Source organism: Leptonotus elevatus, chromosome 13, assembly GCF_054856555.1.
Source record: "Leptonotus elevatus isolate MCC_2025b chromosome 13, RoL_Lele_1.0, whole genome shotgun sequence".
Classification (NCBI taxonomy): Eukaryota; Metazoa; Chordata; class Actinopteri; order Syngnathiformes; family Syngnathidae; genus Leptonotus; species Leptonotus elevatus.
Genome location: NC_141251.1, coordinates 11725334 through 11743743, shown reverse-complemented (window position 1 = coordinate 11743743; position 18410 = coordinate 11725334). Strand labels below are relative to the sequence as shown.

At 40.6% G+C, this 18410-nt stretch overlaps 1 protein-coding gene across 2 annotated transcripts in view; it reads left to right on the top strand.

Moving 5' to 3' along the window:
• The window catches only part of smoc2 (SPARC related modular calcium binding 2), a 31958-nt gene extending 14340 nt beyond the window's left edge, over window positions 1–17618 (top strand). Inside the window, exons 3-13 of one of the 2 annotated variants that reach the window (XM_086093117.1) lie at window positions 673–779; window positions 914–1013; window positions 1357–1398; window positions 4447–4494; window positions 5726–5800; window positions 7229–7415; window positions 8998–9080; window positions 14876–14975; window positions 16284–16531; window positions 16717–16754; window positions 17121–17618. In XM_086093117.1, the coding sequence (XP_085949243.1) occupies window positions 673–779; window positions 914–1013; window positions 1357–1398; window positions 4447–4494; window positions 5726–5800; window positions 7229–7415; window positions 8998–9080; window positions 14876–14975; window positions 16284–16531; window positions 16717–16754; window positions 17121–17144 (1052 nt within the window). In that variant the 3' untranslated portion in view covers window positions 17145–17618. Of the gene's footprint in view, window positions 1–672; window positions 780–913; window positions 1014–1356; window positions 1399–4413; window positions 4495–5725; window positions 5801–7228; window positions 7416–8997; window positions 9081–14875; window positions 14976–16283; window positions 16532–16716; window positions 16755–17120 lie in introns of both variants that reach the window. The other variant, XM_086093116.1, reaches the window with a different exon arrangement.
• Window positions 17619–18410: the final 792 nt, after the last annotated feature.

Below are 18410 nucleotides of genomic sequence, written 5' to 3'. Positions count from 1 at the left end.
ATAAATTATTCATATTTTGTGGTTCAACCCACTATAGGGCCAAATTTAACCCCGCCATCATTTCTTTTTCTACTAAGTTAAGTTACTCGATGACTTCCCAGCTCATTTGACAATACGCCATTATAGGATCATGTTTGTCATTGTAGTTATTGATATAATTGGGGTGAGGCCCCTTAACAAGTGAACGCTCGCAGATGCACATTTCTGTTTACAACCCTTGAATTGAGTACATGATGAGCTGGCGAGAGGCAGACGGAGGAAGGTTTAGGTTTGCCTTGTGCGTCGTCAGCCCTTTTCTCCATTGACTGGAATGCTCTGCAGAAGCAGCACAAGATGTCTCCTTCCGTAATGGCTTTACCACCAGGCACCATGCAGACCAGCCTGGCGTGCTCCTAATAAGACTAGAAGAAGTGTTGGTTCTATTCCCAGCCACACAAGCGTCTGATATGCTGCTTCCGAAATGTCTTGAATTATTAGTCCCCCTTCTTTTAGCCCCCTACGTTTCGTTTTTTTTGTTTTGTTTCATCATCATGCATGCGAGTCAGCATGTTGACTTTTTGAAAATACTGGGCCTGCAGCTGCGCAGCATAAGAAAGTCATCGAGCTGTGGGTCGTATCATTGCTCTCCCTCTGTGATGTGTCATGATTGTGGTGAAATGTGGTTTTCCTCAGATACGTCCAGATGCGTAGCAGAGAAGAAGTACACAGAGCAGCAGGCCAAGAAGCTTTTCCCTCAGGTCTTTGTACCAGTATGCAACCCCGATGGCACATACAGTGAGGTAACTAAAATAAATGTTAACTTTGGGATGTGAGTTGAATTGGCTAAGCAGCTTTATTAAACCCACTGTAAATGTGAATGTACAAGCCAGTATCACTCTAATGCCAGTGCTATTTCTGTGTAACTGCTTTACAGGTACAATGTCACAGCTACACCGGATACTGTTGGTGCGTCACTCCCAATGGCCGACCAATCAGTGGCTCAGCTGTGGCCAATAAAAAGCCTCGATGCCAAGGTGGGCACAACTCATCCACCCAAAAAGAGAAGGCCAACTTACAAAGTCAAGGCGTCAATGCAGTTTTTAAATGCTGCTTTATGCCATTTGTCCTACTAATTATTTGTTATTTGTTGCCAAAAGATAAGGAACTTTTGTTTGTTCACATGCAATTGCAAGACAATGTTTATTTTTATCTTTTTACTGTGGTTCAGGTATTGTGTTAGCATGTTTCCTGCTAAGAAAAATTATTCTAATCTAATTTAAAAAAAGTAAGTCTAGTAGCCTATACAATATGTCATAAGTGATGACATTATGAAGAGAGTTTGGGCTATTTAATTAAATCCCAGGTTTTTCTTTTTAGGGTCAAAACAAGAGCGAGCAACAACAAGAGAGCCTGGAAAAGGTGAGAAGTCCATTTAAGACATTGTCAAGTCATTGTTGTATTTACCCCAGCATTAACCCCTATTTAAATAAAGTTGCACCTTATTTTCAGATTTCTACAATCCCTGGAGCCGATCACGTTTTAATCTATTATTAGCTTCTCTTTAGTGTGGTCACTGTTCTTTTTTTTCGTTTATTTTCTCTTTTTGTAATCAAGTACACACAGATTAAAATAGTCTGATTGGTATTTAGAACTGATCTGATCATCATGCCATAAACACAAATTAATGCTTTGGTTGAAAATAATGTTGCCCTAACTAGTCTAAACATGGTATTCTGATTAACATTGTGATTGTGGAATATAAAGCAGAAAAGTTTTTATTTATCTCAGGCGGATGCCATTTTGTTTTTGTACTGCCACTTGCTGTCGACTGAAAATGGCATCACAGTGCCGAAGTACTCAGGTAACAACCATAAAGGCTCCTAAACTTAAATGGACCTTTCAATGTAAAAAAAAAAATAATAATAATAATAAAAGGCTGAGTTTGATCATGTGACGGGTTGATTATTATTATTATTTTTTTTTTGCTTAATTCATGTTCTAGTTCCGCAAACAAAATATTAATCACAATACCGTGTTTAGTCTATTGGGGGGTGCATAGAGTATATTGTAAAAAAAACGTTTTTTGACTTGACTTCCCCTTTCAGTGCGTAGCGTAACATAGGTCTGCTATCTTAAAGCCTAACATACACTTCGAGAGACCATAGACAGGCCAACAGAAATGGGCATATTAGCTGTCATTTTGAACCATCAAACGAGCTGCAACTTTAGCATAAACATGGCAGTAACACATAAACACAGAACGTCTATCAATACTCAGAGGTATAGTCACTTTGAACTGTTTTTTTTTATAGCCATTTGTGGTGTGTACTGTATACAGTTTAAACTATTAGTATAGGCAATTCTAAACATTTTAAGGAATGGGTCTTATTTAGCCTACTAACTTTTTTTCCTCTATTGGCGACAGGGCACAATCCTTATAATAGCGGGTACTGTATATTTTTTGTTGTGAGTGAACAATTCTAACTGCTGGGATTCGTGTTTAGCTTTAGCTTAGTTTGCTAACTTCTTCTTCTTAATATCATCAATCAACTCTATCTGTGTCACACTACTGCCACCATCAGGCTAAGGATTGCACAGCAGAGAGTGCAGCACAGTATGTGTAATTTGTGCCGTTTATAAACCAGAGCACTGAATCGGCCGTATTTTACAGCACATGCTATATATACTTTGCGTTTCAATGCGCGTGTGTGCACTTTTGAAAGCATGTATGTGCATGTGTCTGTTGGCCTGTATCTGTGTCGTGCAGCTAGGGTGTCCTGTCAAGGCTTGCCGCTGCTTTATCAATCTGTAAGGGCCTGAAGGCTGTTATAAAATAAGTCTGTTAACTGAGTGAAACGTTTAAGCAGACATGTTTTGAGATAAGGTTGATGATGATTTTTAAAATTATTATTATGCTCAAACATGATGTTGATTTAACCTGTCATCTCAACTACCCTAAATGATGATTTGATAAGCACTTCTATAATTCTCTCTGCCTCGTTGATTTTTTTCAGCTACAAAATGTTAACACTTAGTTGTTATTCCTCACCCTAATTGAACTTTCAACGTCAAGTATTCTCCAGCGACCACAAGTTTTCCTTCCAGCTACCCTCCAAAATATCTTGCGCTTCACTTTTATAGTTTCATCTGTCTAACAGATGAATTAAACGATTTTGAAAATGTGTAATTTGAGGGTTTGCAATTGATTCACGGTTTTATTGCGTGTGTCAGTGCATGTTTGGATTGGCACGCTTGACTGCGCCGATCTCAGTGCAACAAATAGTGCATGTAATTGTTGAAGGGGTTGTAATTGTCGCTTTGGTATGGTGGCTGTCTAATTATATTTACATGAATGGGGAATGCAAAATTTGAGGTAGGAGATGATCGTGGGAGATGGGGGAAATGAGTTGGGGGAGTCTGTGTGAATTTGTGGTGTGTCTACAGTGCTGAAAATAGCAGTAATTGCAACAATATCGTCATCCTGCATTCCTCAAGTGCTTTAATTGTCAAGACATTGAAGCATCATTAAAACACAAAAGGCTTTACCAAAAAACCCTTCTCTGGGGCTTAACTTGACAAATTCATTCACATGCTGGAAACATCTGCAGCTTATGACTGGCAAAAAGCAGTAAATCTCATGCTGTAAGACCACAAATTGCTCAGGGGTTTCCTGGCAGATGCGGCAAGAGGTGTTGCAGTCATGTAAAAAGGCAGCAAAGTAAAGATAGGTCATTAGTGGTTCCATCATAAATCCAAATCACAAATGCACTTTTTCAGATGGGATTTCAATCTCTTGCTAATGCTGCAACTCACAACTATGTCGTTTTGTCCACCAATTAAGAAGAAGATGAATGGCTGGTATAACAAAGTCACATTCAATGGAAGAATACATTGTTTCAAGAAAGACGTTGACCTTTAATCCTTGTTTGTGGAGCCGTCCATTTGATTTGTCCTGACTCGCGCACTAACAGCTTGACTTTCGGAGAATGAGTGACCCACAGTGAGGTTAACCACACCTACGGCCTTGGCTTCACCCCGAGAGACTCCAAACCTTCCGTCCCCGTCCTCTTCTTACCGCAAATCAAACAAACACGCACCAAACAAACATTGAGCTGAATTCTCTCACAGTTCATTGTTTTGTCTCTAAGTTGGCCACTGCATTCGTCGACACTTGTGTCTCTTCCACTTTTTTTTATGCTTGGAATAAAAAGCACAGCGAGGACAACTGGAGACGTTATGTTCGTTCATTATAATTGTTATGTCCCATGGGAGTATATGACCACTATCTTCCTTACTTCCCTCACTGAAACTTCCCTCTCTCATACTCTCTTTTCTTTCACCTTAAAATCTGCCTCCACCCTTCTTAACTGGGCAACGTGCAAATCTTACAAAAATGATGTATCATTTTTATCAAGTTTACGCTTGTAATTGTAGTCTCTTTGCAAATATTCTCCATTCTGAATGCAGATGAGACTGGCTTAGTGGTGGATCCACAACCCCCTGCAGATGAAGAAGGTGAGTCTCTTCGTATCCACTCGTTCATCATCCATCATAAACAAATCTTGAAAATAGATGAATTGATGGAAGATGGCCTCAGGCCCTCCTGTGTGGAGTTTGCACATTTTCCACATGCTTGAGTGGGTTTTCGCTTGTATCCCAAAACATGCATGTAAATCATAATTGAAGACTCTAAAGGGAACATAAACTTAGCAGTAACAAATAACTGCCCCCCCCCCCCCCCCCAATCTCAGGAGGCGGCCATTTTGCCACTTACTGTCGAATGAAAATGACATCACAGTTGCACAAAACTGAGGTAACCACCAATCAGGGCTCACCAGTGAGTTTGGTCATGTGACATTTGCAAGCTAAGTCGTGATTGTTGAGCATCACTGAGCACTGCTGAGCCCTGAGCAACTGTGATGTAATTTTCAGTCGGCAAGTGGTAAAATGGATGGATGAGATGGATAAAGATGAGTGGATTTAGAATTGTAATCCATTTAATCCATTTGCCCCTTCATCAGCTTGCAAATGTCACATCATGACCACACCCAAAAAACAGGTGAGCTGTGATTGGTCGTTATCTGAGCCCTGAGCAACTGTGATGTCATTTTTAGTCGACAGTAAGTGGCAAAATGGCCGCCCCCTGGGATGGATAAAAACGGGTGGATTTTGCCGCTTAATTCATATTCCACAAATGCAATATTAATCAAAATGCCGTGTTTAGACGAGTGGAGCTGCATAGAACATATTGTAAAAAAAAACATTTTTGGGTTGACTCCCACTTTAAATGTTGGCAGCTGTGACCACAGTATCATGATATGGCGAATGCGCATTAATTATAGTTGACATTATTCTTATTTTTATTGCTGGATGTGGGAATTTCCAGATAAAAAACCAAATCAGTAGCAGAGGAACTACTGTGTGACATTTTAACCTCTGCAGTCCCAAAATTGTATTTGAGTTATTTTAAGTTCTTATTTTCTGAAGAAAGTATCATTTTCTAATGATGTGATCATCTAATGGCTTAATGACACTCACAGCCACAGTCCGTAGGTTACTTAGCCCAGATTTTCCCTTTTCCCAAGCCATATCTGTCAAATACAGTTGACATTTGCAATTTGAGATCTGACAACCTTGATGTGATTTTTACAGTCTGTGAGTTTTGGAAGCACCGCATTTGGCTCCGATGATATATGACTGTGTTTTCAATTGATGCTAATAAAGCTGTCATGGTGATTTCTTTCAGACATCATTTCACAGTACCCCACTCTGTGGACGGAGCAGGTCCGCAGCCGGCAGAACAATCGAACCAGAGCTCCATGTGAGTTTGAACTTTTTTTCATGATGATTGGGTGTTCGCAGACATCAACTGAAAGCAGACTTTGTGTTTTCCTGCAGACTTTAGAAAGCAATCATGGTTTGTGGCTACTCCTCAGTACAGATGAGGCTCGGGGGGGTTCGCGGGTGAAACCAGTGCATCTTGGTGTTGGGCGTACATGATGCTTCGGGGATCTGGTTCACTGTGGTTCTTGTTGTTGCAGACTATTCGTAATGATCAGCACATGGCACAAACACGGGATCTCCTATTCTTTTGGCTTGATCCGTGCTGTTCTTTGACTCACGTTGCACGTTGATCTCAACACACAGATCAGTTACCCTTGGCTCTTTGGGGATTTGTGTTTCTTCCTGCATAAAACATTCATCTCGGCTGAAAAGCCAGCGTGCATGAGTGCATTTGTGTATGAATCCCATTAGCATAATTTAAAACCAATAATAATAATAAAAAAAAAAAGCATGAGAAATGCTAGAATGATGGTTTTGATTAACATGCACTCTTTGGGGTATTGAGTGGGGAACGAAGGAAAAACAGCTCAACAAAGAAAGCCCATATGGAGGTAGTGAAGCGAGGAAAGTCCTTTAAGAAAAGCAGGGAGGCGTTTCATTCAGTCTCTTTTGCGTGTGCAAAGATTTCTTATTCAAATAAACAAAGAAAAGAGATATCCATAATCCTGCAGTTGTTTCCGATCCTTGAACGAATCAGAAAAAAGCCCTCTTAGCCAGAAGGGATCAGCTTGCATCCGTGAGTTCTAACGCTAAATGTTCCTTGGATATCTACACAACAGATTAGATCCTGCTGGGGCTTTGCAAGAAGCACACATTTTATCTTGGTGAGATTTTTCTGTAGGAAGGAATAAAACACAGTGAAGCACTCCATTTTCTCTGGGAATTGTGAACATGTAAACAAATATCTCTGCGGCGGCTGTACAGTACACTGCAGTAGGGTGTCAATATGTGTGGGTGTGTGAAGGCGAAGGCCCTGTCGTGTTTGTCTTGTGTGTTTCCCTCTCTCTCTGTCATATACATCCATGGAGGACGGCTGAGTTTTTAAATATTTACTTAACTTGTGGCATGGGGTGCTGTGCTCGTGTGTCATTAGCCCGTTAATGTCCGTAAACAGTGCCACAGGGGGCTGATATAGCAGTCTACACACCCTGTGTCTCAGCACTCATCCACCACTGCTTTTCTTCCAGTGCCTCAACTTCTACTGCCTCTCCTCCACCAATAGCTGAGAAAAGCTATCTACTCTATGTTTGACTTTCTTACATTATGTTTAAAATTGTGTCAAGCAGATGTGGTTAGGTTTAAGACTAAATTCATACTTAAAACAACCCTTTGCGTCCAAGTGAACCTGCAATTACATGAACATGTGTTTGTGTGACAATAATGCCTCTGTGATCTGGCTCGCCAGCCTCATCGTGTGACCAGGAACAACAGTCTGCTCAAGACGAAGCAAAACAGCACAAGAATGATGCTGTATTTGTTCCCGATTGTGGCCAAGGCGGATTGTACAAGCCAGTCCAGTGCCATCCCTCTACTGGCTATTGCTGGTGTGTCCTGGTGGACACTGGACGGCCCATACCTGGGACCTCCACCAGGTAGGACAGACTGCCTTAAAACGGATTGACTGGCTACTACCGAGTTCGTCTTTGTGAACTGATTTAGTCCTGACCATTTCTAATTCATTCACCTAGTCTCAACCGCTTTCTTTACAAAACTCTGCTTATGACTTGAACTTTGTTTAGGATATGCTGTACAGTGGAACTGATATGTTCTGTGACTAAGTTACTCTTTCTCATTGAAATTAATGGAAATTAATTTAATGTGTTCCAGCCCCAGAACAAAGCTATACTTATCTAAAATGCCTTTGATTCCGGTATGAGACCAAGACACTTAAAAAGTGGTCTTGAGACCGGTCTTGAAACCAAGACCAATCTCGAGAACTAAATTATATGTTGTATTTGCTTGCAAATCACTGTCAACATCTTAGCCTTTTCGCATACAGTATTGTATGCGTTGGGAATCACTCTGCATTGTGGGATGTCAGATTTACAGGGATACATTAGACCACTAAGTCTCGCTGACACTATCCCCAGAAAGCTCTTGATCGTACCAAAGATGGAACCCGGACAGACTTTACCTCTCTCTGTGCAATTGACGGTCACTGGCTGGGGACCAGTGCCTGCCACTTGAGCATGCTAACTAGCCACCGCTTATTAGTGGCTCCCATTTCCACAGAGTGAATTTTGGACACCAACAACAACCAAATATGAACATGTGAAAGTTATGAAGTGCTTTGTCCAAGTTTTTGTTAGTAAGCAGGCTAATTCCTTGTTAATGTGTGACAAAGGTCATGTGAATTGTTTCACACCGGACCATTCCACTATAAGCATAGTGACACAAACCATAAAAAGAATGTCTTTCATTTCCACCATTTTCAATAGATTCTCCAATATCTAACTTGTTCTTCCTTTGCCCATACACAACATCTCCAAAGTTTAGTGGAATCGCTAGGCTGGTGCTAGATAGAAGACATGAATCAGCAAACAAGATTGCATCATTTCCTCTCATTACTGAGATTGTACCATTTAAAAAAATATATATTATTATTTGTTGCTACGCTCCTCCACAAAGTTTTGTGGTATTTGGTTGTGTAGTTTAACTAACTTGGACCAACAAACAAACAAACAGTGATGAATAAAAAACAACATCTTGCACTTAGGTGACTGGCAGTGTGTGGCATTGGAGCACTTGGTACTGGTACACATGGCTTGTTATCAGATGAAGAAAGATCCAGGCAAAGAGCCAGAGAGCACATTAGCACACGCGGAAGTAGGGATTGTGACACTTCTCTTGACTTGTCCCAGGCCGGCTTTTGGCCCACTTGCAGAGCAGCCTGAGTGGGTCTCTGGCTCTCCGAGGAGAAGCTGTGAAAGCTTCCTTGTGTCCCACGCTCCCCGTCTGCCTCTCTCCCTCTAAATTTCTCCTTGTCACCCTTTGCTGTCCTCATACCAGACCCCAAATCATTCCCCCCCATTTCGGACGTGTGTCAGGTCCTCCACTTTTCCACAACGATTTTAATCTCATCGATTTATAGCAAATTACACTGTTGCAAAGTCTCTCTGTAGTCCAATGCACACTGAGTGACATGAAATGATGAACCTGTTTCTTTTGCCCAAGGTACGAGCAGCCAAAGTGTGATGGCAACGCGAGGGCCCATCCAACCAAACCAAGGGACCATTACAGAAGCAGACATCTTCAAGGTATGTCTCACAGGCGGATGGGTGGATTCCATTTCTGTTTTTCTTCTCTGCTCAGACCAGATGGGGAAGTTTTTCAGCCACTGGCCTCCAACTGCTGCCACCCTTCCAAGGTTGTGATAACAATGGAAGTGTATGTGTTTGCTGATATCATTAGCAGTGTTGGTCAAGGAAGGACTTGATAAAGACTTGAGGATTGCCAGATACTGCCCTTCCATGGTCAGTTAGCCAGGAGACAGAGACGGATCGGTGGGGATCCATCTCCGCTGACATGTGGAGATGGAGGATAGCGGCATGAGGGTAGATAGGAGATGAGGAGAAGCAGCAGGGGAGAGATTCGGAGGTAATGGATGATGGGATGTGAGGAATAGGCAAGCCTGACGATAGATAATGCAATTGAAGGTGAGGATGGGGCTTGGGCAAGTTATCAGGGTGGCTTACTTGCAAAGTTTGAAAAATGGGGTTAGGGGTTTTATACCTCCATTTTAAGATACATCTTTGAAACCCCTTTCGATTTGTGACTCAGGGAACTTCGGTTTAACTGTACTGTGTAAGTCAAGGGCATTCATGTTGGTATTTAAATTATTTCAATAAGAATTGAACTCAGTTAACACAATTTTATTTACTTCTGAGGCGCCCTATTACCGCTGCTCACGTGTGCAGCCAAGCTTGGACGATATGGTTAGAGTTAAGTGGAAGTGTTAGGGTTGGGGTTAGGATTAGCTAACTCTTTACCGATTAGCCTACGGATTTTTTTTTTAGCAGCAGCTGTATTTTACATTCAAGGTGTCAGGTTTTCAAAGTGAGGTTGAGGGAAGGTGGACCCAAATGCAGGAAGCAGAGCGAGGAGGCAGAGGTTGAGTCCAAAAAGGGGTTTTCTTTAATCCAACAAAAACATGGTGGTAAAAATTGTACTGACCGGCAAAACAAAACAACAAAGTCCAGAATGGGGAAAAAACAAAGAGAGACTTGACTTGACTTAAGTACAGCAGAACATGAGGGACATGAACAACAATAGATCGACAAGAACAGACAAACCAGAGACTAATGATGCATTTGAGGAAAGTGAGAAGTCTGAATTTTCCGACCTCAAACCAGGAAGTGTGTACGGGAACGCCCCCTTGAACTCGAATATCGCACTTGCAAAGTCGGGGGTGGGGGGGGTGGGGTGTTAGGGCCCAGACTTCAATGTGACGTCACACGTGAATGGTAAAACACAATTTACTCGAGTATACAACAAGAGGGCTTTCTTCATTCATAAATATTCTACATGACTTCACGTAACACAACGTACGTGACAGTATGTCGCTATCTCTATGCATGAAATTATACAGTGAACTACCGAGCTGTAAGGAATGCTTATGAAATACATAAATACAATAAATGAAGCAAAATTGCGAGAAGGCAAATTTTTCTGGAGGTCAAAATGGGTTTTGAGGACCAAAATAAAAAACTATTAATCACTATCCACCATTTTGGTTGTTACTTTCGCCTCAAACGATTTCAGGTCGAAACTGGGAAAAGCCAACTTCCGACCATCCTCGAATGGCAGCATAAGTACACAAACACTAATTGACATACCGAGACGCACCTAAGGGAGACGCAAGTGGCTGAGGGCACTGATTGGTTGACACACGAGGAAGGACAGGCAAACACCTGATAAGGCTTGACGAGACACAGACAGATCATAACAGACTAAAAAGAACATCCATCCATCCATTTTCTTAACCGCTTGTCCTCACGGGGGGCGCTGTATGCTATCCCAGCTGGCTTCGGGCAGTAGGCGGGGTACACCCTGAACTGGTTGCCAGCCAATCGCAGGGCAAAAAAGAACATGACAACAAAATCAAATAAAAACCAAACCAACCAAATCCAAACCATGACACAAGGAACGCTATTAGAACAGTCTTTGAATCTAATTATTCTTTCCATTTGACCATTTTGCGCTACTTCCAAGAGTTTACTCAAGTAATTATCTGTTACAAGCTTCATAGAAAATAGTAGAAAAATGTGATTAATCACAATAAATTATGGAAAACTGTGATTAATTAGGCTTTAAAAAAAAAAAGAATGACTTGACAGCACTACATGTGTTATGCTATACATTAATAAGATACAGTAAAGGGTGTGTACAAATTTACATAAAAAGTTTTTGGAAAGTGTATACAGTGTTTATAGTGGGTGTGGGCTGTTGGGATTATGTTCCATTCTCACTGATGGATTTGTGCATAAATATTATCACTCATCCACTTGCAATCGTTATTTGTAATGTTTGGCCAGATTCCATTACCCTTCCCATAAATTGAAATGCATGTTGTTGCATTTAATTGTACATCACCAACAAATTGCAGACAAAGTATAGCAATTATAGCTTTCAGGTGCATACAACCAAATCATAGTTTAAGACGCTTGGCACTGTGAAAGCATTTTTTTTTTTTGTGGTAGTTTGGTAAACATGTTAATAATCCAGAAGCGAATGCACAGAGCTTCGACTGTTCTTCTCCAGTCCGAGTGTTTATGCAGCCGTGCTCCAGACCAGACGAGCACACTGGTCACAGGTGCTGCATTTTGAGCAGCACAGCAACTCTGGCTCTGCTCACACATGACTTGTGTTGCCAAAAAGTGTTACGGGCTGTCATAGATGAACACTGCATACGTCAGCAAACATCTTTGTTGATGTGTGTGTGAAATGTTGCGAAACAGAAAACCTGCTCCCATTTTGAATTACACCTGGGCAATGTAAAAAAAAAGAAAAAGCATCTTATTTTCTTTATGAGCCCTTGCGTCAGTGGCTGTAAAGCCGGTTACTGTATAAACCAGGCATAATTACAAATGTTGCCTTCACATCACTTCAGTCCACTTGCTGTCGAAGCGCTGGTGTTGAAAGCTTTATGGGGCGAGATGCGAAAAAGGAGCCACTTGCCCTGAAAGGAGTCAGAGTGGAAAGTAGCGTATTTGACTTTCTTTCTCTCCACAGTGGGATCATGGGATACTTTTTGGGCAAGCACTGGGAGCTGCTGATGTGAGTGCTGACAGGGCTGTGCCCCATGTGGTTCCATAAAATAACATTGCTTCTCATTGAAAGCAACACACGGGCACACACATGCACTTATTGGCCAAGCTTTTGCAGCACGCAGCAGCTTGATAAATGGAAGCATTGGAAGAGACGCAGGAAATATTCTTACGATTTGATGCGTTCTTGACTTGAACTGTCAAACATGGGCATTAAGGTACAATCATAAAAACAAACTCAGATTTGATTTGAAAGACAGCTGCTTAGGTAATGGTAGCCAAACATCTGCTGCCGATAGAAGCAGAGCCTAAATAATGATCTGCACTTTATTTCGGCAGCAATGCAAAGTAATGCTTAGCCACAAATCTCACCTCTTTCAATAATGGTGCATATACTATACATGTGAATTCATTTTACACATATTCGTTGGACCACTTCTTTTTTTTTTGCTCGACATAGTATTCATCAATTAGAATAAAAAAATAAATCACACAACGTACCATCACTACAGTCAAAAGTCGACTACTGAGCTCACCAAATTCCCTGCACCACAAATAGCCAAGCAATGTAGTGTGATCACCTGCAGCCAATAATGGCCAAGCGGGACGTATCATCGCAAATCATATGAGTCAGGTGTGTGTCTTGACCTCCGCCAAACCCTTGAGACCGACTCACCGAACCCCTGGGGTTCGATCGAATCCTAAACCCTGAATGCAAATATGCTGACTGTGTTAAGAGCACAGAACAGTTTGAGCATGTGTACACAGCAAAATCGCCAGAATTAGATTAACACTGAGAGTGTTAAATCTAACACTAGAAAAGAGTTTATATGTGTCCACACCAATGAGTGTAATTCTGATCCTTTTCAAAGTGTCACTTTCACATTTAACCAGTGTTACTCCAACACTGTATGGTGTTAAAAATCTACGCTGGTAAACACTGAGTAGTGTTGAAAGTACTCTACACTAGTGTCAGTGTTAAACATTTAATTTAGCCAAACTACACTCTAAAAACAGTCGGGTAAAAATTAACCCAATTTTGGATAAAAAATGGATCGATTCTCTACTTGGGTCAATTTGACCCACAAAATGGGTCTTTTAGTGTAAAACAACTCATACATATTGGTCAGATCCTTTACTAAAAGTGGGTCATTTTATATAAAACAACCCAAAAAGTTTGGTCAAATCGACCCAAGTAGAGGATCGGTCCATTTTTTGACCCATAGTTGGGTTATCTTTTACCCAACTGTTTTTAGAGTGTGCATTTAACTCTGGTGTTTTAACACTTATGAGTGTATTGTATTAGCGTCAGTGTTCAAATTTTAACTCAAACTACTCTTTACACACTTCATTTATATAGCATTTTTTGTTCTTACAAGGCCCTCAAAGCGCTTTACATTTTGAATACTGATGATACAGCATCAGGAACCAACTGTGGGTTCAGTGTCTTTCTCAAGGATACACTCTAAAAAAAGTTGGGTCAAAAGTAACCCAATTATGGATCCAAAATGGAGCCAAGTAAAGGATCTGACCAATATTTATGAGTTGTTTTACACTGAAAGACCCACTTCTTGACACAAAGTTGGGTCAAATTGACCCAAGTAGAGGATCGTCCATTTTTGACCCATAGTTGGGTTATTTTTGACCCAACTGTATTTAAAGTGTACTTTGACATAGTCACACTGCCAGGGGTCGAACCCACGCTACGGAGACAACCACTCTACCTACCACGGATCCACGCCGTTTCTCCTTCACCGGAAATGAGGGTGTGGTCAATTTAACACTCAAGGTAGTGCTATTCAGGTTACACCCAACATCCACCCCAACACTCAAGGACATTTACTCTGGCAGTGTAACTTTTATCCTAACAGTGTAAAAAAAAAACACTGCTTACTTCATATTTGATTCAACACTGTAAATCTAACACTGACCGATTTGCTGTGTACAATCCATCTAGGACTAAGGATCCGCACTATTTAGGAGAGGTGGAGCGGAGGCGTGGTGCTGAGTCGCCACCTGTTATAGAGGGCCAAAGCATGCTATTATCTCCAATGCGAGAGAATCTGGCCCCCCAGGCCTGAGCCGTAAAAAGAGTAGCAGGGGAAAAGCAGAGGGGAGTCGGACTGTGAGAAAGAGGAGAGTCGGAAGAAGAATCCAAGAATTTTTCAGACCTCTGTAGCCTTCAGCTCTTCCACAAAAAACGTATATGTCTCACTCCTAAAACTATACGGCCAAACAGACAATTACTATTATTAGGGTCATGTCACCCCAGGCCAACTTGAATTGTTCCCGTTTTTCTTCAGTTAATATTGTCCTTACATTTGTGGACTAGAACGTGAGTTTCTTCTTAGCTGATATTTGACATGAAATCCTGATTTGCAGCATTAGTATGTCGGTCAGTGCTTGGTCTACTGATGTCTCAGGTGGACTTACACGTACAATGTTTCGGAACATCTTCGGTGTCCAGCTGTCAAAACCACTCAGGGGCCTCTTGAATGATTGGCAGGTATCCTCTTCCTCCTCCAGATGAGGGGCGGTCTGACACTTTATGAGAAGGACTTAAAGACAACTGTGAGAGATGTGTTTGTGTTTATTTCCCCCTCTGCTGTATTACACGCTAAAACCACACCGCCTTCTCCATGACGTCCCTCCCCAAGCATTTATTAGGCCACCTATGATGGCAGCATTCCTCACTCGGATGTTGTTGACGAGGGGGATCAGTTTCTGTGTTTGTAAGCATGAATTGCAAGCTTGCACACTTAATCCTGTTGCCTTGTTTTTTCCAGGCTGTCCCGGTGCAAAGAAAACAGAGTTCCTGACAAGTGTTCTTGATGCGCTGTCGACAGACATGGTTCACGCCGTCACCGACCCAGCATCCGCCGGAAAGTATGTATGGTCATGATGGCGTAATCTTCCACGAAATAATTTTGAGCTCTTCTTTATAGGTTTCAAAATCACTTGATTGGTGTCTCGGGAAAATGCTGCTTATTGACCTTAGAGGTTGCACTGTTACTTATTTAAATAGATACTAACTAAAACTTTTATTACCTATACAGATGGTGCTCGGTGACATAACTCGAATTTGTACGTACATTGGAACATGCCAAAATCTATCACTAACCAATGACATCATAGTAGTAAATTCATAGCTACAATAAATATTGTTATATAAACCCTTCTAGGTTATAAATATATTTAAAAAAAATTGATAAGTATGGCGGTAAATGAGCATGTCATCTCGTACCGCATAATGCCATATTTTTATACTGCTGCCGTTCAAACTCACGAAATGTCATATGTGAGGAACATCACACATTTGAGGTGCCGTATGAATAAAAAATAACATTTTACCTCTCACACATACAAAAAAAACGCTCATGCTCACTAAAAAACTCTAACGCATAAAAAAAAGGTTATCTTATTCAACAAAAGCACTCTTACTAAAACAGCACTAAAAATCTACCATACACAACCAAAAAAACTTTGCACTCACCCAAAAAATTTACATACACCCAACAAATACACAACAAAAACCTCTCACACATTCAAAACTTTTCTTAGTCACCACAAATCCTCTTACTTAAACAAAAAACTCACACAAGCTAAAAAAATAAAAACCTCACACTTAAAGTCACAAGTTTTCTTATTCACCACAGATCTCTTGCTGAAACAAAACTAAAAACACTCTCACACACAACAACAAAAACTCTCACACCACAAAACAAACTCTTACGAATGCCCAAAAAACACACACTCCAATAAAAAACTCACTCTTAAATTTACTTCTTGACCACACCAAAGCCCTCTCACACAACAAAAAAACTCTCACACATCTCCCAAAAACAACTTCTTACATTTGCCCAAAAAACTCACACTAATTAAAAAACTAAAAAACACCTAAATTCACATGTTTCCTCATTCATCACAAACCTTCTTACTAAAAAAAAAATCTCTCAACTTTACCAAAACGACTCCTCAATGAGAGGAGCAGTAACTCTTCTTTAACTGTCGTTTCTTGGTTAGAACTCTTGACAGCATGGATGCATATTTCCCTATATCAAAAATTTGAGTTGCACTACCTCAAGCCATTCAACATTAAGAGATTCCAATCTAAAGATATTTACTAAATACTGCATTACAACTGACAAGCTGAGTCGTGATGCTAGATACCAGTCTGATAATTTTATCTTCTAGGGTGGTGGAGCCCGACCCCAACCACACACTGGAGGAGAGGGTGGTCCACTGGTATTTTGGTCAGTTGGATAAAAACTCCAGCGGTGACATTGGAAAGAAGGAGATCAAGCCATTCAAACGCTTCCTGCGCAAGAAATCCAAACCCAAGAAGTGTGTCAAGAAGTTTGTGGAGTATTGCGACATCAGCAACGACAAAGCGCTGTCCCTGCAGGAACTGATGGGCTGTTTGGGGGTGACCAAGGAAGAAGGTGAGCTGAGAAATACCACCGTGTAAATCATTGCGATAAGCCTTTATAGGCCTAGCAACAGTAACTAAGGGGATTGGAGGTTAGGGAAAGGTCAATTTGCACTTTGTGTAGACGGAAGGATTTGACATGAAGTATTTCCTCCTTACAAATGCCGTTTAAAGTTCCTGTCACTCTTTGTCTTACAGGGGCTAAAACAGGAGAAGGCTTATCTACCAGTAGACTTGTAAGTCAACTATATTCATCTTGCCCCCAATTCCTTCCACATATGGTAACACTAAGCGTTTTTGACAAGCTTAGGTCAGGAAAAAAAATTAATTCTAATGCATTGTTTGGTTCTCATTTTATTAATTGCCTTTTTCACTGAATATTACATAACCATTGTGTCAATTGTGGAAACACTTGACATAACATATAAACTAAAGCCTTTTTTTTGGGTGTACTTTCTTTTAAAAAAAAATCCTTTCATTAGTAAACAAACATATGAGAGTTGACAGATTAGACCAAAAAAAATTGACAGTAGGTAAAAACTAATCTTGTTACAAAAAAATGCATGCACCAAACTAATGTGACTTATCTTTGCCGTCATCAGCAATCCTCGAAGAAACAAGGCTAAAAGAGCAGCGGAGGATCTCGCTTCCGCACGGACATTCCGCCCTCACCATTCGGCAACAACGAAAACCATAGTATTTGCACTTTGTACTTTAAGGAAAATGTAAATTCACTTTGTAGAAATAAGGTATTTAAACAGACTGCTGAATCTGTGAATGTTGTAGTTAGCTTTTTTGTGTGTCCTGACAAGCAAAAAAAAATTATTAACACATACAATGTATGTGTCCTTTGAGTTGTACAAGTTTTCATGTTTGATGTTTCATATTGTGCCCCTTTGTATGTGGACTTTTCCTCTTGTGTTGATGACTATATAGCTGATGTGTGGATAGTTTTCTCGCAGATTACAAATTCATTTGGAAGGTTAGTATCTTTTTCTGTGTCATTAACGGCAGCTTGTTTCAAACACTAACCATGAGAAACATGCTACAGATTCCCATGTATTCTTGTTTATTAGAAATAAAGAACTGTTTTATACATATTTTGTTTTTGTGCGTGTCTGGCTGACTGCTAATTGCATCGGGTAATGTTTTTGTGTGTGTGTCAATCTAATCCAATTAGACTTCTGGACTTATTTACCTATGTAGCAGAATTGCTATGTTTTTTGTTGCCATGTGTGTTCTATTCAATAAAACACCTTGTTGACACAGTCCTAAGAAGCCAAGTGTTAGTCATACATAGCAAAGGTCGTGTATCATCCTACTTTCCAACAGCTTGCCAATTCCCTCAAGGCAACATTTTAGAATTGGAAAAAAATAATGGACGATCGTTTTTTTCCCCCTGTGCTCATCACAGGTTTCCAATGTAAATTAAGGATAGATGGATGGACCAATCCCAGTAGGGTAATAAGTGCCCATTTAAAATATGATGCATGACCCAGCGTGTGTGAGTGAATGTGTGTATTTGCATAAGTTTTACTTACATGCAAGTGGTTGAATGAGCTCTTTCTTAAAGAATAACAGTCAGCTCAGAGCAGTCATGACATATTACACTGTGGTACATTGTTCCAACCTGATTATGTGAGGCTAAGTGCTAAACTGTGGCTTTTCACACAGAAAGTCTTCTATAGGTGAGTCAATGACCTCAGACTGACCTGCTCATTTGTCTTTAGCATCTCATTTATGATTAACACATTAGTCTCCTTTCTGTGTTATAATCCGACCCAATGATCTGGTTAAAGAAAGTGTGCAGAGATTTTCCCTGAGATGGGGGATTTGCTATAGCATACAGTATATAACCTATGGACTTCTTAAGAACTTTATCAAGCCACAAA